The following is a 16550-nucleotide window of genomic DNA, read 5'->3' on the forward strand; positions in this document are numbered from 1 at the left end:
TTTTTAACCCTTTTCTTATAAAAAGTCCAATATTTGTTCCGGGACCCGGCAGGGGCGGCAAAGGCCCAATAATTTAACCCGGGCTAAAATTCTGTATATCCGATTTACACTCTTAGGCTGTTACAAAAGTCCGATTTTCAATATTCAATTACAAAATATTATCTAACTATCAAAATCGGGAAAATTTGGCCGATGGTTCTGAAGATGGTTCCGAAGGTGGTTTTTCATTTTATGAGAACTAAAAATATTTAAATTGAAACTAAAAAATTTATAAGTAATTCAGTTTAAATAAAAAAGAAATAGGTTGCCAAAAGTTTTCTAATAATGCAACTCTTAATTGTGGTGAAAATGGAAGGAATGCCGGAGAAGCAACAGCCCAATCCATCTGGGGGGGGAGAGAGAGAGAGGGGAAAGGAAGCTGCTCTAGCCAGAGCCAGCACAGCAGGAGCCTTGCCCCGCCCGTCTCCTCCTCCGAAGAAGACGATCCTCCCTCCGCCTTCAGCCCAGCCATGGGCGCGCAGGAGGAGCTGCGCTACCTCTCCGGGCTGGGCAACACCTTCTCGTCGGAGGCGGTGCCGGGGTCGCTCCCCGTCGGCCAGAACAGCCCGCTGGTGTGCCCGCGGGGCCTCTACGCCGAGCAGCTCTCCGGCACCTCCTTCACCACCCCGCGGGCCCAGAACCTGCGCACGTATGTACGCTCCTCCCCTTGTGCAGCTCTCCTTCTCCTCCCCTTCTGCAATCGCTCGCTCCTCGCTGATCCATCAGATTCTTCCGCCCGCTGCGTGCAGGTGGCTCTACCGGATCAAGCCATCGGTGACCCACGAGCCCTTCCACCCCCGCCCCGCCCATGCCCGCCTCGTCGGGGAGTTCGACCGCTCCACCACCGCCGCCACGCCCACGCAGCTGCGCTGGAGGCCGCCCGAGGTGCCCCTGGACCCGCCCCTCGACTTCATCGACGGCCTCTACACCGTCTGCGGCGCCGGGAGCTCCTTCCTCAGACACGGATACGCCATCCACATGTTAGTTTGTTCTGCTTCCTTGCGATTGCCCCCTCCCCCCTCCCTTAATTTTACTCTGCTCCTTCGTTCACAATCACTCTCCTGCTGGTTAAGTTCCTCATTCCATCATGTACTCTACTCTACTCTACTCTAGGTACGCTGCTAACAGGTCCATGGACGGATGCGCCTTCTGCAACGCAGACGGTGATTTCCTCATTGTTCCCCAGCAAGGAAGTAAGTCATCCTCTGATAGATTGCCTTCCTACCTTCAGAATCTCTTCTCCTCTGATAGATAGGCTCACCTAATAACTTCGTTTTTTTGAAAATGCATTCGCATATTCTTTTGTCATCTCATCATCAGACCCAACGCAACAACCACCAATAGCCGTAACGATCCGATCACATGCCCCGATGTTGTTCCCTCAAATTAAAACAAACAAACCCAACACATGCTCACTCTGTTCTTTTGCTATCAAGCGCAGGGTTGTTGATCACAACCGAATGTGGAAAGATGCTAGTTTCACCTGGCGAAATTGTTGTGATTCCTCAAGGCTTCCGCTTTGCCATTGACTTGCCTGATGGCCCCTCACGAGGCTATGTTTCTGAGATTTTCGGCACCCACTTTCAGCTCCCTGATCTTGGCCCAATCGGTAATACTACCACATGCCCTTTTCGGCTTCCCTTTTCCAATTGTATCGGAATCAGAATCTAATTATGTATGCAGGTGCCAATGGTTTGGCTTCACCAAGGGATTTCCTTTCCCCCACAGCATGGTTTGAGCAGGTCCACCGCCCTGGATACACAATAGTGCACAAGTACGGTGGTGAACTATTCACTGCCACGCAGGATTTTTCTCCGTTCAATGTGGTTGCATGGCATGGGAATTATGTCCCATACAAGGTAGCCAATTGTAGCAGTGCTGGTGGCTTCTTTAAGTCCTTTTTTTCCCCCCTTGTTATGTATAATAAACTGTGTCTTTTCTTTTACATTGACTTTATTTTTTTTCGTTCCTTTCAGTATGATTTGAGTAGGTTCTGCCCATTTAATACGGTCCTATTTGATCATGGTGACCCTTCAGTAAACACAGGTAACTGAATTTCCCTAAGTGGCATAATTCATTCCTGGCTGCATCTTGAGGCCTACTACTAACCATGTGTGAGGGTCATTTGATTTGCAGTCCTTACCGCGCCAACTGATAAGGCTGGCGTCGCATTACTTGATTTTGTAATATTCCCACCTAGGTGGTTGGTTGCTGAAAATACGTTCCGCCCTCCATACTACCATCGCAACTGCATGAGTGAGTTCATGGGCCTGATTTATGGGATATACGAGGTAACATGCATCTGGATCAATGACTCTTAACCAGCTGTTATGTTATGCTCAAGGATGACACACAATGCAATGAGCTGGTCTTATGCAGGCTAAGGCTGATGGTTTTCTCCCCGGAGGTGCTAGCCTTCACAGCTGCATGACACCACATGGACCAGACACCAAGACATACGAGGCAACGATCAGCCGCGCCGATGCCAATGAGCCATTCAGGCTCAGCGGTACGCTGGCGTTCATGTTCGAGTCTTCGCTCATCCCTCGTGTGTGCAGGTGGGCTCTTGATTCGCCATGTCGAGACCTTGATTACTACCAGTGCTGGATTGGATTGAAGTCCCACTTCTCACATGATAATGGAGCCACAGCCAGCGAGCCTGCTGCAAGTCCATAGTCGTGTTGTGTAAAAGGCAGAATAATAGAGACCCGAGCTAGGGTGGTCATAATCTGTATGTAATAATAAGCTGCAGTATGTAGAATAGAATACTGTAACAGAAGCAAGCAAGCAAGCAAAGCAGTTTGCATCTGCAGGTAGATAGATAGATTGCACATAAGAATGATTGATGTTTTATGTCTCAAGTAAGCAAGCAATGGCTCCTTTGGTGTTTTTGTGGTGCCATGCCATGCTGATCGAGAGAAGGGTTCGGACTTGCATTGTGAGAGGAAGGCAGAGAAAAGTTGTGGCATGGATGGAATGTGATGCTTTAGCTGTCGGTCGGTTTCACAAGCTTTTTGCAGGCAATGCTAGTAGCTTATCTGCTTGTGTTGGGAGGGTAGGTGTATTGATTGATTTATCATCTGCTCATTGCTGATTGCCCCAATAAACCTTCAACTCCTCCGGGGGCCGGCCTAGCGTAGCGGACGCCAGCCGCCATTCCAATGCAGCAGAGAGAGAGAGGGACACTAGAGTAGACTAGACTGCTGGTCAGTCACTGACACATGCGACCCCACATGTCCACTAGCCGTACCAGCCCTACTGACATGTGAGCCTCCAGTGGGCACGGGGCCCGCGTGTCATCGGACGGAAGAGATGAGGACCCGCCCCCCAATCATCATCGCTGTCGCTATCCGCCCCCCCCCCCCTCTCCTCCCTCTCGCTCTCGCTCAGAAATTAATTTTTTACCTTCACTTGATGACAGGCAGGGATAATAATTAATAAATAAATCAACAAATAAATAGTAGTAGTAGTAGTAGTAATAATAAAAAATCAGTCTACTATTTCTTCTCAACTGGGCTCGGCTCGACTCGACTGCAATGGCTTGTTGATTGCTTGCGCAGCGCCGCGATTTCCCCCACCTCCTCCGCCGCCTCCTCTTCTTCTTCTTATAAATATATACATATATATAAAAGGGAGGGAAGGGAGCGCCGGTGGGAGGAGCAGCAGCACGAGGGAGAAGGAGAGAAGAGACTGCAAGATTTCGCCCGCCTCTCGCCCGGTGGACTCTCTCCTCCCCGTTCCTTGCTCTTCCTTCCCTGGCGGCGGCGACGACTGGGCGTGCGGCGGCGCAATTTGTCACTTCTTCGCCCAGCCCCCTTTGCCGGCGACGAGCGCATCCTCCAGGTATTTCTCTTTCCCTGTGCCGTGCGAGACGGAGCACCCCAAACCCTAACAAAACTATTAATTTGTATTCGGATCTGAATCCAGTTACAATATACCTAGGAGTACCTACTAACTTCGATTTCGTTTGCAAAAATTATCATGTCCTATGCTCTAGTGTATTTCCCCCCAATTTTATCTAGTATTAAATATTTATGGTATGGTATTTCATCGCTTCCGTTTCCTCCAGTACAGAGGCTTATCAATCATCGCTAGGTCTTAGTAATTTCACTCTTACACGCACGCACTGTAAGATAAGATTCATCTGAGCTGGATTGCTTCCTCCTCCAGTATCGGCTTGTCTTGGGGTCAAACTTCGTTGCTTATAGGATACGATACGATAGCATCACCTTCCACGGTTTGACTTATCCACCGCTCGTCCACCAGACCAACTTCTCCGTCCTATCCTATTAGATTGCAACTGTGAATGATTTCTACTCACTGCTCAACTTCGTGGCCACAACTCAATTGCTTATTACCTCCCTATGTTTGCTCTGCAGGTAACCCTCCGCGCAATGCTGTGATGGACCCATCACAGTATCCTTTCAACCTGCCAGGTCAGTGCATTCTGCAAATATCATCCATCCTGCCTCCATATTCTGCTAATTTACCGCATATTCTATCAGGTCCTGCGGTGCCCCCTGCCTCCAAGCCGAGGCAGATGGCTGCAAGTAACAACCCTTGGAGGATACCTCAACCACCGCTGCTCAATGCACGCGCTGGCTTGGGCGATGCAAGCCTCTTCTCAACCTCGCTGCCGCTTCTTCCTCATGAGAAATGTATGTGTGCTGCTTCCCATCTTCTTAATGCACTCGCATACTACGTGCTCATGTGCTTTGCTATCGGTTGGGTGTTGAAATTTAGTAGCTTTCTTGTCTCAACATATGTGTCTGGATGTCTTAGAGATAATAACGCAAAGGGGTAAGAGGGTCCAAATGATTGTTGCAGAGTCCAAATGTTAAATATGCAGCCTCATGCTGCCCCCGTTTGTTGTGATGCGTCAGAAACCTAATAACTCTAACCTTTTAATTAATGCCTATATGTTTTTTTTTCCATATCCTGACCACGTCTCCTGCCCTTCTCCTTTCAGTGAACTTTCCTGATTCTGCACATGGTACCCCATCAATGGATGACACTTCTGCCAAAATGAAAGTGCTTAGTGATGACCCAGAAGAGAAGGACTACAAGTTCGATTTTGATCTTCGCCAGATAGATGACTTGCTGCCTGACGAAGATGAGTTTTTCGCTGGGATCACAGATGAGATCGAACCAGTTGGGAAGACAAATAACACGGAGGAATTGGAAGAGTTTGATGTATTTGGCAGCGGAGGGGGCATGGAGCTGGACTTGGATCCTTTGGAGAGCGTCACGGCTAGTTTCGCAAATTCAAGTATTGCTGATGGGGCTAGAGGCAATGGGATCAGCCCTTTTGGTGTCCCAAGCGCTGTCGGGACTGTGGCTGGGGAGCATCCATATGGAGAACACCCTTCCAGAACATTGTTTGTAAGGAACATCAATAGCAATGTTGAGGACTCTGAACTGCGCTCTTTGTTTGAGGTATTAAAATACCACAATGGTTGTAGATGCTCCATGATTTATGCCGTATATGCTAACCCCGTGGCATTCCTCGTGCATGCCATGTCTCCCATACTGAATCTTCACACTTATGTTGTATGGGCCTGATGATGTTTATTATTGCCATTTCAGCAATACGGGGATATCAGAACCCTCTACACTGCAACAAAGCACAGGGGTTTTGTGATGATATCTTATTTTGATATCCGGTCTGCACGCAACGCAATGCGTGCGTTGCAGAACAAGCCTCTGAGGAGGAGAAAGCTGGACATCCATTTTTCCATACCAAAGGTACTTCTTGGAATGATTGTTTTTTATTTGCAAAACCACCAACAAAAGTACCTCTCGGGATGATTGTTTTTGTTTTGCAAAACCACCAACAAAAGTACTTGGAATGATTGTTGTGTTGATTTTGCAGGAGAATCCATCTGACAAAGATTTAAACCAGGGAACTCTTGTTATATTTAACTTGGACCCGTCAGTTTCTAATGAAGAGGTTCGCCAGATTTTCGGGGCATATGGGGAAGTAAAAGAGGTTAGGATGCCACTCAAAGTGTTATTTCCCTTCATTCTGCTTCCAATCTTCTTTCTGTATTCAAGTCAATGGTGTTCTGGTTTCTGTTTGCAGATAAGAGAGACACCAAACAAAAAGCATCATAAGTTTATAGAGTTTTATGATGTAAGAGCAGCAGAGGCTGCTCTTCGGTCACTTAATAAAAGTGAGATAGCTGGAAAACGAATCAAGTTGGAACCAAGTCGTCCTGGTGGAACACGTAGAAAGTATGATTTGAGTTACTTTTCCATTTGTTTATATGTCTCTTCAGTTATTGCCCATGTTTCTGAATAATATTGTTTTGTTAGAATTGTCTTAATTTTCTGTGTTTCTTGAAACCACATACTCATGATGGTACTTTGGAGGTTTAAAGTTACTTCCGATAATTTTACAACACTGATCTCATGTTCAGTTTCTTTGAGTAATTCATTTTCGATTTGACAATTTCTGTAATTCTTTCCACCGAGTCATTTTTACACGGAATGATACAATGTGTAAACTGTAGGTATGCATGTCTCTCTCGAAGAGATCTTCGTTGAGTTTTAGGCAGCATATGTTTGTACTTATTTGTCATACATGTGGTACTCATTACTTAATTCAAGGAATGTTTCTGGTGTACTTTACTGATCCAATGAGGTTTTCTTGTCATCTTCTGATTTAGCTTGATGCAGCAACTTGGTCATGATTTGGACCAAGAGGAGCCCAGAAGCTATAGACATCCTCATGTTGGTTCACCTATTGCTAACTCTCCTCCAGGTACCTCTGTTGGAGCTTGCTGTCCCATGTATTTTGCAATCAATCACTTGTTTATAAAAGTTAATAAAGTTTTATTTATCCTTGTGTGGCAGGGGTATGGGCTCACTATAGTAGTCCAACAGATAACAATATGTTGCAGGCTTTCAACAGGTCTCCAACCGGAAATGGAATAAGTCCCATTGGAATGCCTTCACTAATGTCAAATGCTGTGAAGATTGCACCTATTGGGAAGGATAGCAATCGGTCTAAATATGATCAACTATTCTCAAATGGCAACCAGTCCCTGGGAACTGCATTTCAGCACTCCCACTCATACCAGGATCGCAACAGTGAACATTTGAATTCTAGTCCTGGTACTTTATCTGGGCCCCAATTTCTCTGGGGTAGTCCAAAGCCCTATTCAGAAACCTCTCAATCCCCTGTTTGGCGTCCACAAGCAATTGGGTCTGCATTGTCAACTAATAGCCGCTCTCAGGGGCAAGGCTTCTTGCATAGCAGCCGTCAGGCTTCATTATTTGGGTCTTCAGATCAGCACCAGCAGCACCATCATCATGTTGGTTCTGCCCCTTCAGGTGCTCCATTTGAGAGCCATTTTGGCTTTTTACCTGAATCGCCAGAGACATCTTTTATGAAGCAAGTCAGGTTCGGGAACATGGGAAATATTGGTACTGGCAGAAACGGGGCAGGCCTCATGCTGAACTTGGCTGGCCGTGCTTCTTTGAGTCCTGTTTCTTCTCTGAGTGGAAGTCTGACAGATAATAGTTCTAGTAACTTCAGACCAATGCTGTCACCAAGATTGGGACATGCATTCTACAGTAACCCCACATACCAAGGTCCTGGCTCTTTCGGACTTGACAGTTCCATTGACCGTGCCCGTAACCGCCGAGTTGACAGCAGTGCGCTTCAAGTCGATAGCAAGAGGCAGTACCAGCTTGATTTGGAGAAGATTCGCAAAGGCGATGATACTAGGACGACATTGATGATTAAAAACATTCCAAACAAGTATGCAGTTTCGAATCGTATTTTCATTTGGAATATTTGCTAGCTGGTTGTGTTATTCAGTTTTTTTTTTAACTCCTGAATCCAATAGATATACATCTAAGATGCTTTTGGCCGCGATTGATGAACTTCACAAAGGAACTTATGATTTCTTCTACCTGCCAATTGATTTTAAGGTACTGGACTTCATATTGATTTGCGCTGCTGTTTTTCACGGGTATATTTTGATAGCCAGCAACTATTTTTTAATTTACTTGATGTTGTGCCTATGCAGAACAAATGCAATGTTGGATATGCGTTCATTAACATGATATCACCCACACACATTATATCATTCTACCAGGTGTGCCTTGTTTCTTGGCCCTTCTCCTCTGTTTATGAATGTTAATACCAGAGTTAAGATGTTGTAGCTTAGTGAATCCAGATTATCAGTAGAGTGAATCTTGAAAGATGTCTTGCCTTTAATCCGCAGGCATTTAATGGTAAGAAATGGGAGAAGTTCAACAGTGAGAAAGTAGCCTCCTTGGCTTATGCTAGAATCCAAGGACGGACTGCGCTGATATCACATTTTCAGAATTCAAGCTTGATGAACGAGGATAAGAGGTGCCGGCCCATTCTTTTCCATCCCAACGGTCTGGAATCTGGAAATCAGGTAAACAGCCAGCTCCTGGCATGTTGTTGAAGAAGATAATTGCATCCTGTTGAAAGTAGGTAGATCTAGTGTTACTAATACCACGAATGAAACCCAGGAAGCATTTCCTATCAATGGCATATGCATCCACATGCCTGTGGAAGATGGGGCAGGTGATTCACTTGACAATGAAGACGACGTGAAGACGGGAGGAGAGAGCTCCATGCACATGGCCGGGAGCTTGTGATGATAACCATAAATATAAATATAACTGTCTAGAGTGAAGGTGTCGACCCCCAAATTGTATAAAGAATGAGGTGGATTTTGTGCCGTGGCGTGGCATGGGATATCTAGTGGTTTTTGTGATGTCGCCCCCAGAAGCAGAAGCTGAAGCCTGGAAGCGAGCTTGAAGCTGGAGCTGGGAGCTTGCTAATGCTTAGGCCGGCCCCCGCACCCCTCTGTACAGTACAGATAGTAGATGGTGATTGGATCTCGCTTGCTTTTGGTTGTCTGTCGTGCTGTAAGGAGACATGACATTTGGACAAACAAACTGTACAGTGAAAACTTTGTGTTGATCTTGGATTCTGCAAGAATTCTCATCTACTAGCAGCTACTACTCCTATGTATGTTGCACACCTCGTATCGTATGCGACCGGCCATGCTTTCTTTGTTGGTACAAACAATGCAATGTGGGTAGTATCTTTTTTTAGATTAAGGAAAAATCCAGCCTTGACCTCTCATAGTTGAGAGGCTACAGCCATAATACAGAGATGCAGTGTGGGTAGTATCTGTTTCTGTATCTGTATCTGTATCTGTATCAGATCAGAGAGGAAGAATTTGAGTGCATTTCGGAATCTGGAGGAGAAAGAGCACTGCTTTCTTTCTTTGCTGGGGAAAATGATTCAAGTTCTCAAAAAATAAAATGATACATCCATCATACTCCATTTGACTGATGTTTCTGTTTATTTATTCCTTAATTAACGAAACACTATTATTATATATGAAAAATAAGAAAGCAAGCCTCCTAGGCATGGATGGATGTCTTCCAATCAATTCTTCCCCATGGCCGGCGCCTCCGCCGCCGCCGGCGGAGGGGAACACGGCTTGTCCGGAGTCACGGCCGCCCAGAACTCTTGGTCCTGCTCCAGCCGCGCCATGTGCTCCGGCGTCAGCACCAGCTCCGCGTCGATGCTGCCGCCGCCCTCCCTCCCCGGGTACAGCGACGCCTTGCCGTCGAACTTGTTGGCCCTGCCGCTGCGCGCCGCCAGCGCCTCCCCCCACCCGAAGTCGCAGCCGTACATGTCGAACCGCGGCGAGCTCCCCATCATCACGCCGCTGGGGTCGAAGTAGCGCAGCGTGTAGACGATGGGCTTGGCCGTCCACGCCGCCACGCGCGCCCGGATGTCCGCGTCCGTGTGCGCCGCCACTGCGCGCCCCACGGCCGCCGCCGCCCACCCGTGGCCGCGCTCCAGCAGCTCCCCCGCGCGCACCGCCTCCGTCGAGATGGCGTAGATGGTGTTGCCGAAGTACTCGGGCGGCAGCTGCGGCCGGAGCCGCGCGCGGTTGTTGATGGCGGCGCGGCATACGGTGGGCTGCTCCGGCGCCAGGCGCCGCGCCCGGGTCACGCAGCGCCACACCAGCGAGCTCAGCGCCTGGAACCTGGTGACGGCGGCCGCGCCGGCCGCGTCCCCGGCCACCAGGAGCTCCTGCCGCGCGCGCTCCTTGAGCGCTGCCAGGGACTCGGCGGAGAAGTGGAGCATGCGCTCGCGCAGCGGCGGCGGGGACAGTCTCTCGATGAGCCCCGTGAGGTCGGGGTACGGGAGCACGACGGCTCGGGAGGACGGCAGGCCGTCGGGGGACCAGCGCTCCAGCAGCGGGGGGCGCAACCGGTTCTGGTTGTGGTCCTGGTCCTTGCCGCCGGAGGAGATAGGCGAGAGTAGGCGGGCGCGCGAGATCCCCGCCCAGACGTTGATGAAGTCCCAGAAGGCGGTGCCGTCGGAGAGCGCGTGGTTGTAGACGAAGGCGACGAAGACGCCGTCGGCGAGTTCGGTGACCTGGACGACGAAGAGGGGCAGGTGGTGGCCGTCGTGGTTGACTGCGCCGTCGAGGGGGAACAAGGACTGGACGAGGCGCGGGACGTCGGCGTCGGGAGGGATGGCGTCGGCGACGGCGACGCCGTCGGCCACTGCGTGGATGATGTCGACGCCCTGGCCGTGGCAGTCGATGTAGACGGAGCAGCCCCCGCCGGGGTGCTGCTCCGTGGCGAAGCGGCCGGCGACGGGGTAGTAGGCGACGAGCGCGTCGGCGAGCGCGTCCTGGAGGTGGTCGAGGAGGCGGGCGGTGGAGAAGGGCGGCGGCGCGTAGAGGAGGCCCTTCTGGATGTAGTCGGCGGAGAGCATGGAGACGTCCCAGGTGGTGAGGGGGATGCGCTCGCGCGGGCGGGGCGGCGGCTTGACGGTGCGACGGGACACCACGCGCACCAAGGTTGCCGCCATTGCTTGCCTTGGTTGCCGCCGCCGTCGCAGACCTCTCTCTCTGTCCTCGCTCGTTCTACTCTTTTCCTTTTGCCTTTCTTTATAGAAGGAGCAGCAGCCGAGCAGGAGGAGGAGGAGACGACGACGAAGAGTCGACGACGAGGGGTTTTGCGGTTGGTGGCGGCGCTCCCTCCTACCTCCTCATTCGGCACCTAATCTCTTTTTTTATAATATAATAATAAATAATTCACCACCGAATCAATCCTCCATCATCCTTGAGACAGGAAATCAATATTATTATTCACCACCTACTTATTCTCATTTGAAATTTAAAATATTATTACTTTTTTCATAAAATTGATCAAACTAAGAACAGTTTGACTTAATTCAACCCCCTCTTCTTACCTTAGATTTCCTTTGTTTGACCGAGATGGCCTTGGCCCCTCTCATGGCTGCCTGCCCGTAGCTTCCTCAGGAAATTTCATGCCTCATGCCTTTAGGCTACCAGTAGGGTGCACGTGTCTAAAAGTAATAGAAAATAATTTATATTTCTGAAAATTAATGATATTATTAGAGGAGAGAAATAAACAAACCAACCTATTTTACATAGTGACCTTTAATTGACAACTTTGATTTCCCTTCGTTCTCACCTTTTCCCTTGTATATGTATCATTTCTATGAAGCCAGTTTCTGTCACCATCATCTGGTACAAGCTCATGGAATAATTAAATTTGTTGGTTGTGATGGTGTGATAACAGAATGGGTGGTATCAATTTGGAGATAATGATAAGAACCTAATTGGGCGATGTGAGTTATTTCATCAAAAGGTGTGACCTCCAAGGATGCTCCTGTGCATGAATGCTAATTTTAAAATGGTTGTTAAAATAACCATCATAATGTGCAGGTTGATGTCATACCAGCCATGTGTTGGGACATGATGGTTGTTTTCCCTTACTTTTGCCCGGTTCTCCTCCTATTGCTTTTGCTTGCTTCTCGGTCAAATTTGCATATTTCTCTCTTACCTTTTGCCTTCTACGTTCTGCTGGATCAAGATTTTCAATGACATGACCACCTGTAATTTTGCTATCAATAACTAAACATGGAAAATTCAAAACCAAATCAAGTAACAAACAAAAATACCAGAACCAATTTTTTTTCTACAATTGATGATAACAAACCAAACTCTTCAGACACATGCCTTGCTGTGTTAATTTGGCACATCACCACCAAGAGGACGACGATCCACCAGGAGGAAAATGGATGCTTTATAAAGATAACACTGCAATAAGTTATCAATTAGAATTGTGAGATCAGTGAATTATTAATGAAGTCGGTAGAACCTATAATATTTTACTATAATGTTTTAAGCTAGTGGCGGAACCGAGGGGGACTGGCAGGGGCTATGGCAGAATAGCTGATTTTATTTTCGAACTACTAGTTGAGGCCCAACTTCGTCCTTAAACTTTTAAAATAACTGTTTCAATTCTCAACCTTTTTTACACACCTTAATTTAGTTCGTTCTACGTGTCCTGCCACGTTGGCATACCATGTCAGCATGTAACTGTTCTTATTTTTTACAGCAACATATATTGGTTCACACATATACTTAAAGATAACATAGCAAAACTTTAACTTGTGTCTATATGATTTTTTTTAAAAGAAACTTTCACACGTTTATAATAAATATGTTCGGGTTCAACTCCCTTCTTTAAAAATTGTACTGAAACTTTTTAATGATCAAATTTATAGAAATATTAATTTTTTAACCATAATTGACTAGATGTGATGTGTTGGCATGCCACATAGAACGAATGACTAAATTGAGCCGGAAGGAGAAGTTTGAGAGCTGAAATGGTCGTTTTGGAAGTTTAGGAAAGAAGTTGAGCTTCGGCTCAAGATTTGAGGATGAAATTAAATATTCCATATGTTTGTCTAGCCTTTTCTCCAGTTCCGCCACTAATTTAAGCTGATCAATAGAAACTGAACCGCAATGATCACATACATATCAAATAATGTCTCACCACCTGCATATATACTTGGTAATCCAATTTTAAATTTTCAAGTAGTAAGCAAACAAGACCAATATTTGAATGAACATTAGAATAATGCATGGAAAAACAACACAACTTGAACAACAATATGATAAATTGAGATATGAAAATATCGGATCCACAAAGGGGCAATATAATATCCATGAAACAAAAACCCCCTGTTGTTATGGAGAAACCACCACCTTGGATCGTGTTGTGGTGGAACTCGTGGCAGATCGAGCTAAGTCATGATCGATCCGGCAGCCCTCGTGTCGTGGAACCCTGCGGTACGTGCCGCACGACCTTGATCGACCGACACTAATGAAGGAACATGCATTCTGCTGGATCGGGAGCGTGCATTGCATGTGTGGTTCGTAGCAGCAGCTAATATATACTTTATCCATTCTGAAATATAAGGTATTGAAAAATTGAAAATTTGTATCTAAATATAAAGCATCCAAGATTGTTTTGGGTTACGGAATCAGCGAAATGATAACCAAACAAGGCAGGTCATTTTATCATCTTCTTGATCTGTTATAAAAATGATAGAATACTCTGTAGGGAGCAGCAAGGAAATAACCCTAGCTAGCTAGCTAGCCTGATCTGTGGCCAACGGGTATTGATTTGATTTGGAGCCAGTCAGATAATCCATGCACGTAGGAATATTTAATTCCATAAACGTCATGCACATATGGTAGAGGAAGGAAATTAATCGAACAAAGAATGAAAGAGGAGGCTGCTGATTTGTCGGGCAAGTGATTGGTTGTTTTCTAAATCAAATGGTGAGAGAAAACAGAGAGAAAGGGCAGAATCATTTTCTAAATGGTTGTTTTCATCCCTTTCCAACCCTCCTCGGTCTGTCAAGTGGGCCCAACGTAAGGGGTACTATCCCATATATCTGGATGAGAATTGTATTTAAAAGAAATGGATCTTTATAGTATATATAGAATATATAGGATCTTTATAGTATATAGAGAATATATAGAAGATAGATAGATATGTCTTACTTTCTTTTCTCCTATATATCAAGGAATACATATTCACATCTTCCTGGTGTATACTGTACCTGCTCTGCTTCAGAAAATTACCTTCCTAATTTGATCTCTTCGCTCCAAATCAATCGCTAACCCTCTCTTTGCTTTATTTACACAAGATTTACTTCTCCATCTGCTCTAGAATGTAAGGTATTTTAATTTTGTTGCATTGTAGCACAAACTTTTCAACTTTGTGACTAAGTTCACATAAAAGTGCACAAACATCTAAAAATTAAATTAGTTTCTTTGAAGCCACCATGCATACAATATGTTTTGGTAGCATATTTATTTGTTATTGTACTCATTTAGATCTTGAATATTAATATAATTACTTTTAGACTTTCTTAGACAAATTATTCTATAAACATGAACGGCCAATTGAACTGCTAGAGATATGTAACAGTATCATTGTCAATATCCAGACACACACACACTTAAAGTATATGCCATCACAGATGGTCCAGTATGATCATATACACCTTGTACATACCTTTCGTTTGGATCAAATACGCTCTACATCATGAGATACGTATTGACGATGCCTGGGTTTCTGGGATAGGGGAAACTGGCAATGCATTTCATCCGTGATCTTTTCCACTTGTGAAGGGTCATTTATGTACTATGTTTTTTTCAAGTTCAAACAAGGAGCAAGAGTTCCAAACTAGAAGAAGAAATAAACTAATCATTGGTCTCAAACCTGCAAATATTAATTATTTACAGACAAGGATCTTGCCTTTTGTTATACGACGGAACATGAATGAATTCGGCAAGAAAGATGCCGCTGGCATTAATTATGTCTAGATCTTTTTTTTTGTTTGAACTAAAAGGGGAAACGAAGAAAAAGCAAAAGCTAATATTAAGTCTGATGAGGAAAAAAAATACGTGCAGTCTGGAGAAAAACAAAATCTCGATGGCTGCAACAAATAAAGGAAAAGCTGTCCTCCCATTCTAATATAATACTCCTTTTCGAGAAAACAATACCTAAGAGGAACTAGCTAGGTAATTTTGCAGCGGTAGGGATTGAAGCCACATCTCGTACTAACTCAGCCTGTTCACAATTTTTCTTTCTGCGTAGCTTATGAGCAAACCGTAGCACTGCAAGATGACAACACAAAGCAAAATTGTCAGATCGATCAGCAGGTTAAGAGACAAATAACCGAACCTTGCTAAAAAAAGCTAGCTGTGAGGCGTGGGGAATGTGCAGTGCAACCTGAAGAATAAGCATGACTCAGTGCAGAGATTAAGCAGTGAAAATCACAAGTTGAAAGTTGCAGTCACAGCTATATAAGGAGGGTTGAGCTTTGATGTGTTCTTTTCTTTCTTTTCCTGTCTCTCTTTTTATGAAAGCCGTGTGCGTCATCTGCATCAACTTCCTGTCTCTCCCTTCTCTGTATTAGATGGATCCTCATGGACGAGAGTGATCTCATTATGGGGATCATGAGAAGTAGAAGCCTTTGCAAATCGGCCTTTGACTCTCTTCCTTGTGTCGGCTCTGGCCTTGCGGGAAGCGTACATGATCTGCTTGCAGAATCTGCAACAAGCACGCGCATCCATAAGATGATGGATCATCGAGTGTATATTTAATTTGGCATCAAATAAAGATTGATAAGTAATTAAACATGCATATATATATATATATAAAAAAAAGGCTCAACCTTCTGTTACTTTTCTTCTCGGTGTATCGGAGCTTGGCTCTCTCCCTCTCTTGCCGTTTCTTCACTATAGCGTTGTCATCCTGCTGCGGCTTTTGTGGTGGTTGGATATTCTCTGGCAGCGGCATGGTACAGAAAGGGAAGCTCGCATCATTGCTCTGCCAGGGCTGTACAAGAGAAGATTGCAACTGACACGAGGCCACCAGTGATGATGAGGAGAGATCATTCAGCATCTTCTCAAGCTTGGCAGTTTCTTCAGCCACATCCCATCCTTCCATCAGTTGAGCATCATCCTCACCATCCTCCAAATGGTATGGTAGATTACCGGCGAGCCAGACCTCCAACGCATCCTGCTGCTGTGGCACCTCGGTGGAGATGATGCGCACCAAGTCTTTAGGCGCGGGGCAGCCGGTGTACTGGGTGACGAGGGCGCCGGCCGGGGGGCCGCGGCCGGCGCACCCGGCGCAGAGCGTAACGGCTGCGCCGGCGTCGTCGCAACGGAGCGCCGCTGGCGCTACGTTACATCTGTCGCAGAGCCGGGCGCGCGGGTGGAGCCCCGCGGCGGCGGTGGCCCCGTGCAGGGCGGCGTCGCAGGGCAGGCAAAGCCTGGCACCGCAGAGCAGGCAGAAGACGATGGCGTCATGCGTGGCGCAGGACTGGCAGGCGGACAGCGGCATGGCCGGCGGCGAGGAAGGAACGATATAGCCGGCGGCGAGGAGGATGATAAAGGAACGAAATGGCGGTGTTACGTTGTTGGTTGTGGGATCGCTGGTGCTGGACTGGATCGATCGCCGCGCGGCAGCCGATCCCGACGATGCCGGCCGTGTGCATGGATCACCAGACTCCTCAGAATTTGCTTGGAAGCAATTTGGCTTACCACAATACAATTGGAAGCAATCCGGCTACGACCTTAATTTTCCTCTCAAAC

At 46.6% G+C, this 16550-nt stretch overlaps 4 protein-coding genes across 5 annotated transcripts; 2 read left to right on the plus strand and 2 right to left on the minus strand.

Annotated features, from left to right (window-relative positions):
* The first annotated feature begins 375 nt into the window (after positions 1 to 375).
* On the plus strand, positions 376 to 2938 carry LOC112890938 (homogentisate 1,2-dioxygenase). Of its 2 annotated transcripts, none has more exons than XM_025957822.1 (8): positions 376 to 688; positions 789 to 1019; positions 1153 to 1232; positions 1481 to 1648; positions 1723 to 1898; positions 2016 to 2085; positions 2176 to 2330; positions 2419 to 2938. In XM_025957822.1, the coding sequence occupies exons 1-8, from the start codon at positions 510 to 512 to the stop codon at positions 2713 to 2715; spliced, it is 1356 nt and encodes a 451-aa protein (XP_025813607.1). In that variant the 5' UTR covers positions 376 to 509; the 3' UTR covers positions 2716 to 2938. The 2 variants fall into 2 exon arrangements, with proteins under 2 accessions (XP_025813607.1, XP_025813608.1); XM_025957823.1 differs by having other exon boundaries at positions 557 to 692.
* Positions 2939 to 3551: 613 nt separating this feature from the next.
* LOC112888889 (protein MEI2-like 2) lies at positions 3552 to 9054 on the plus strand. The gene is made up of 13 exons (XM_025955268.1): positions 3552 to 3882; positions 4419 to 4475; positions 4545 to 4697; positions 5009 to 5475; positions 5626 to 5784; positions 5912 to 6028; positions 6122 to 6273; positions 6708 to 6802; positions 6895 to 7804; positions 7893 to 7977; positions 8076 to 8144; positions 8274 to 8453; positions 8551 to 9054. Exons 2-13 carry the CDS (start codon positions 4442 to 4444, stop codon positions 8677 to 8679), a joined length of 2550 nt encoding a protein of 849 aa, XP_025811053.1. The 5' UTR covers positions 3552 to 3882; positions 4419 to 4441; the 3' UTR covers positions 8680 to 9054.
* Positions 9055 to 9278: 224 nt separating this feature from the next.
* Positions 9279 to 11048, minus strand: LOC112888890 (uncharacterized acetyltransferase At3g50280). The gene has a single exon (XM_025955269.1). The coding sequence runs from the start codon at positions 10925 to 10927 to the stop codon at positions 9482 to 9484; it is 1446 nt and encodes a 481-aa protein (XP_025811054.1). The 5' UTR covers positions 10928 to 11048; the 3' UTR covers positions 9279 to 9481.
* Positions 11049 to 14797: 3749 nt separating this feature from the next.
* Positions 14798 to 16500, minus strand: LOC112888503 (zinc finger protein CONSTANS-LIKE 12-like). Its single transcript, XM_025954726.1, has 3 exons — positions 15626 to 16500; positions 15181 to 15501; positions 14798 to 15065 (listed from the first exon to the last, which is right to left on the minus strand). Exons 1-2 carry the CDS (start codon positions 16297 to 16299, stop codon positions 15336 to 15338), a joined length of 840 nt encoding a protein of 279 aa, XP_025810511.1. The 5' UTR covers positions 16300 to 16500; the 3' UTR covers positions 14798 to 15065; positions 15181 to 15335.
* Between the last annotated feature and the right edge of the window lie 50 nt (positions 16501 to 16550).

The sequence above is a fragment of the Panicum hallii genome, chromosome 4 (genome assembly GCF_002211085.1).
Source record: "Panicum hallii strain FIL2 chromosome 4, PHallii_v3.1, whole genome shotgun sequence".
NCBI lineage: Eukaryota > Viridiplantae > Streptophyta > Magnoliopsida > Poales > Poaceae > Panicum > Panicum hallii.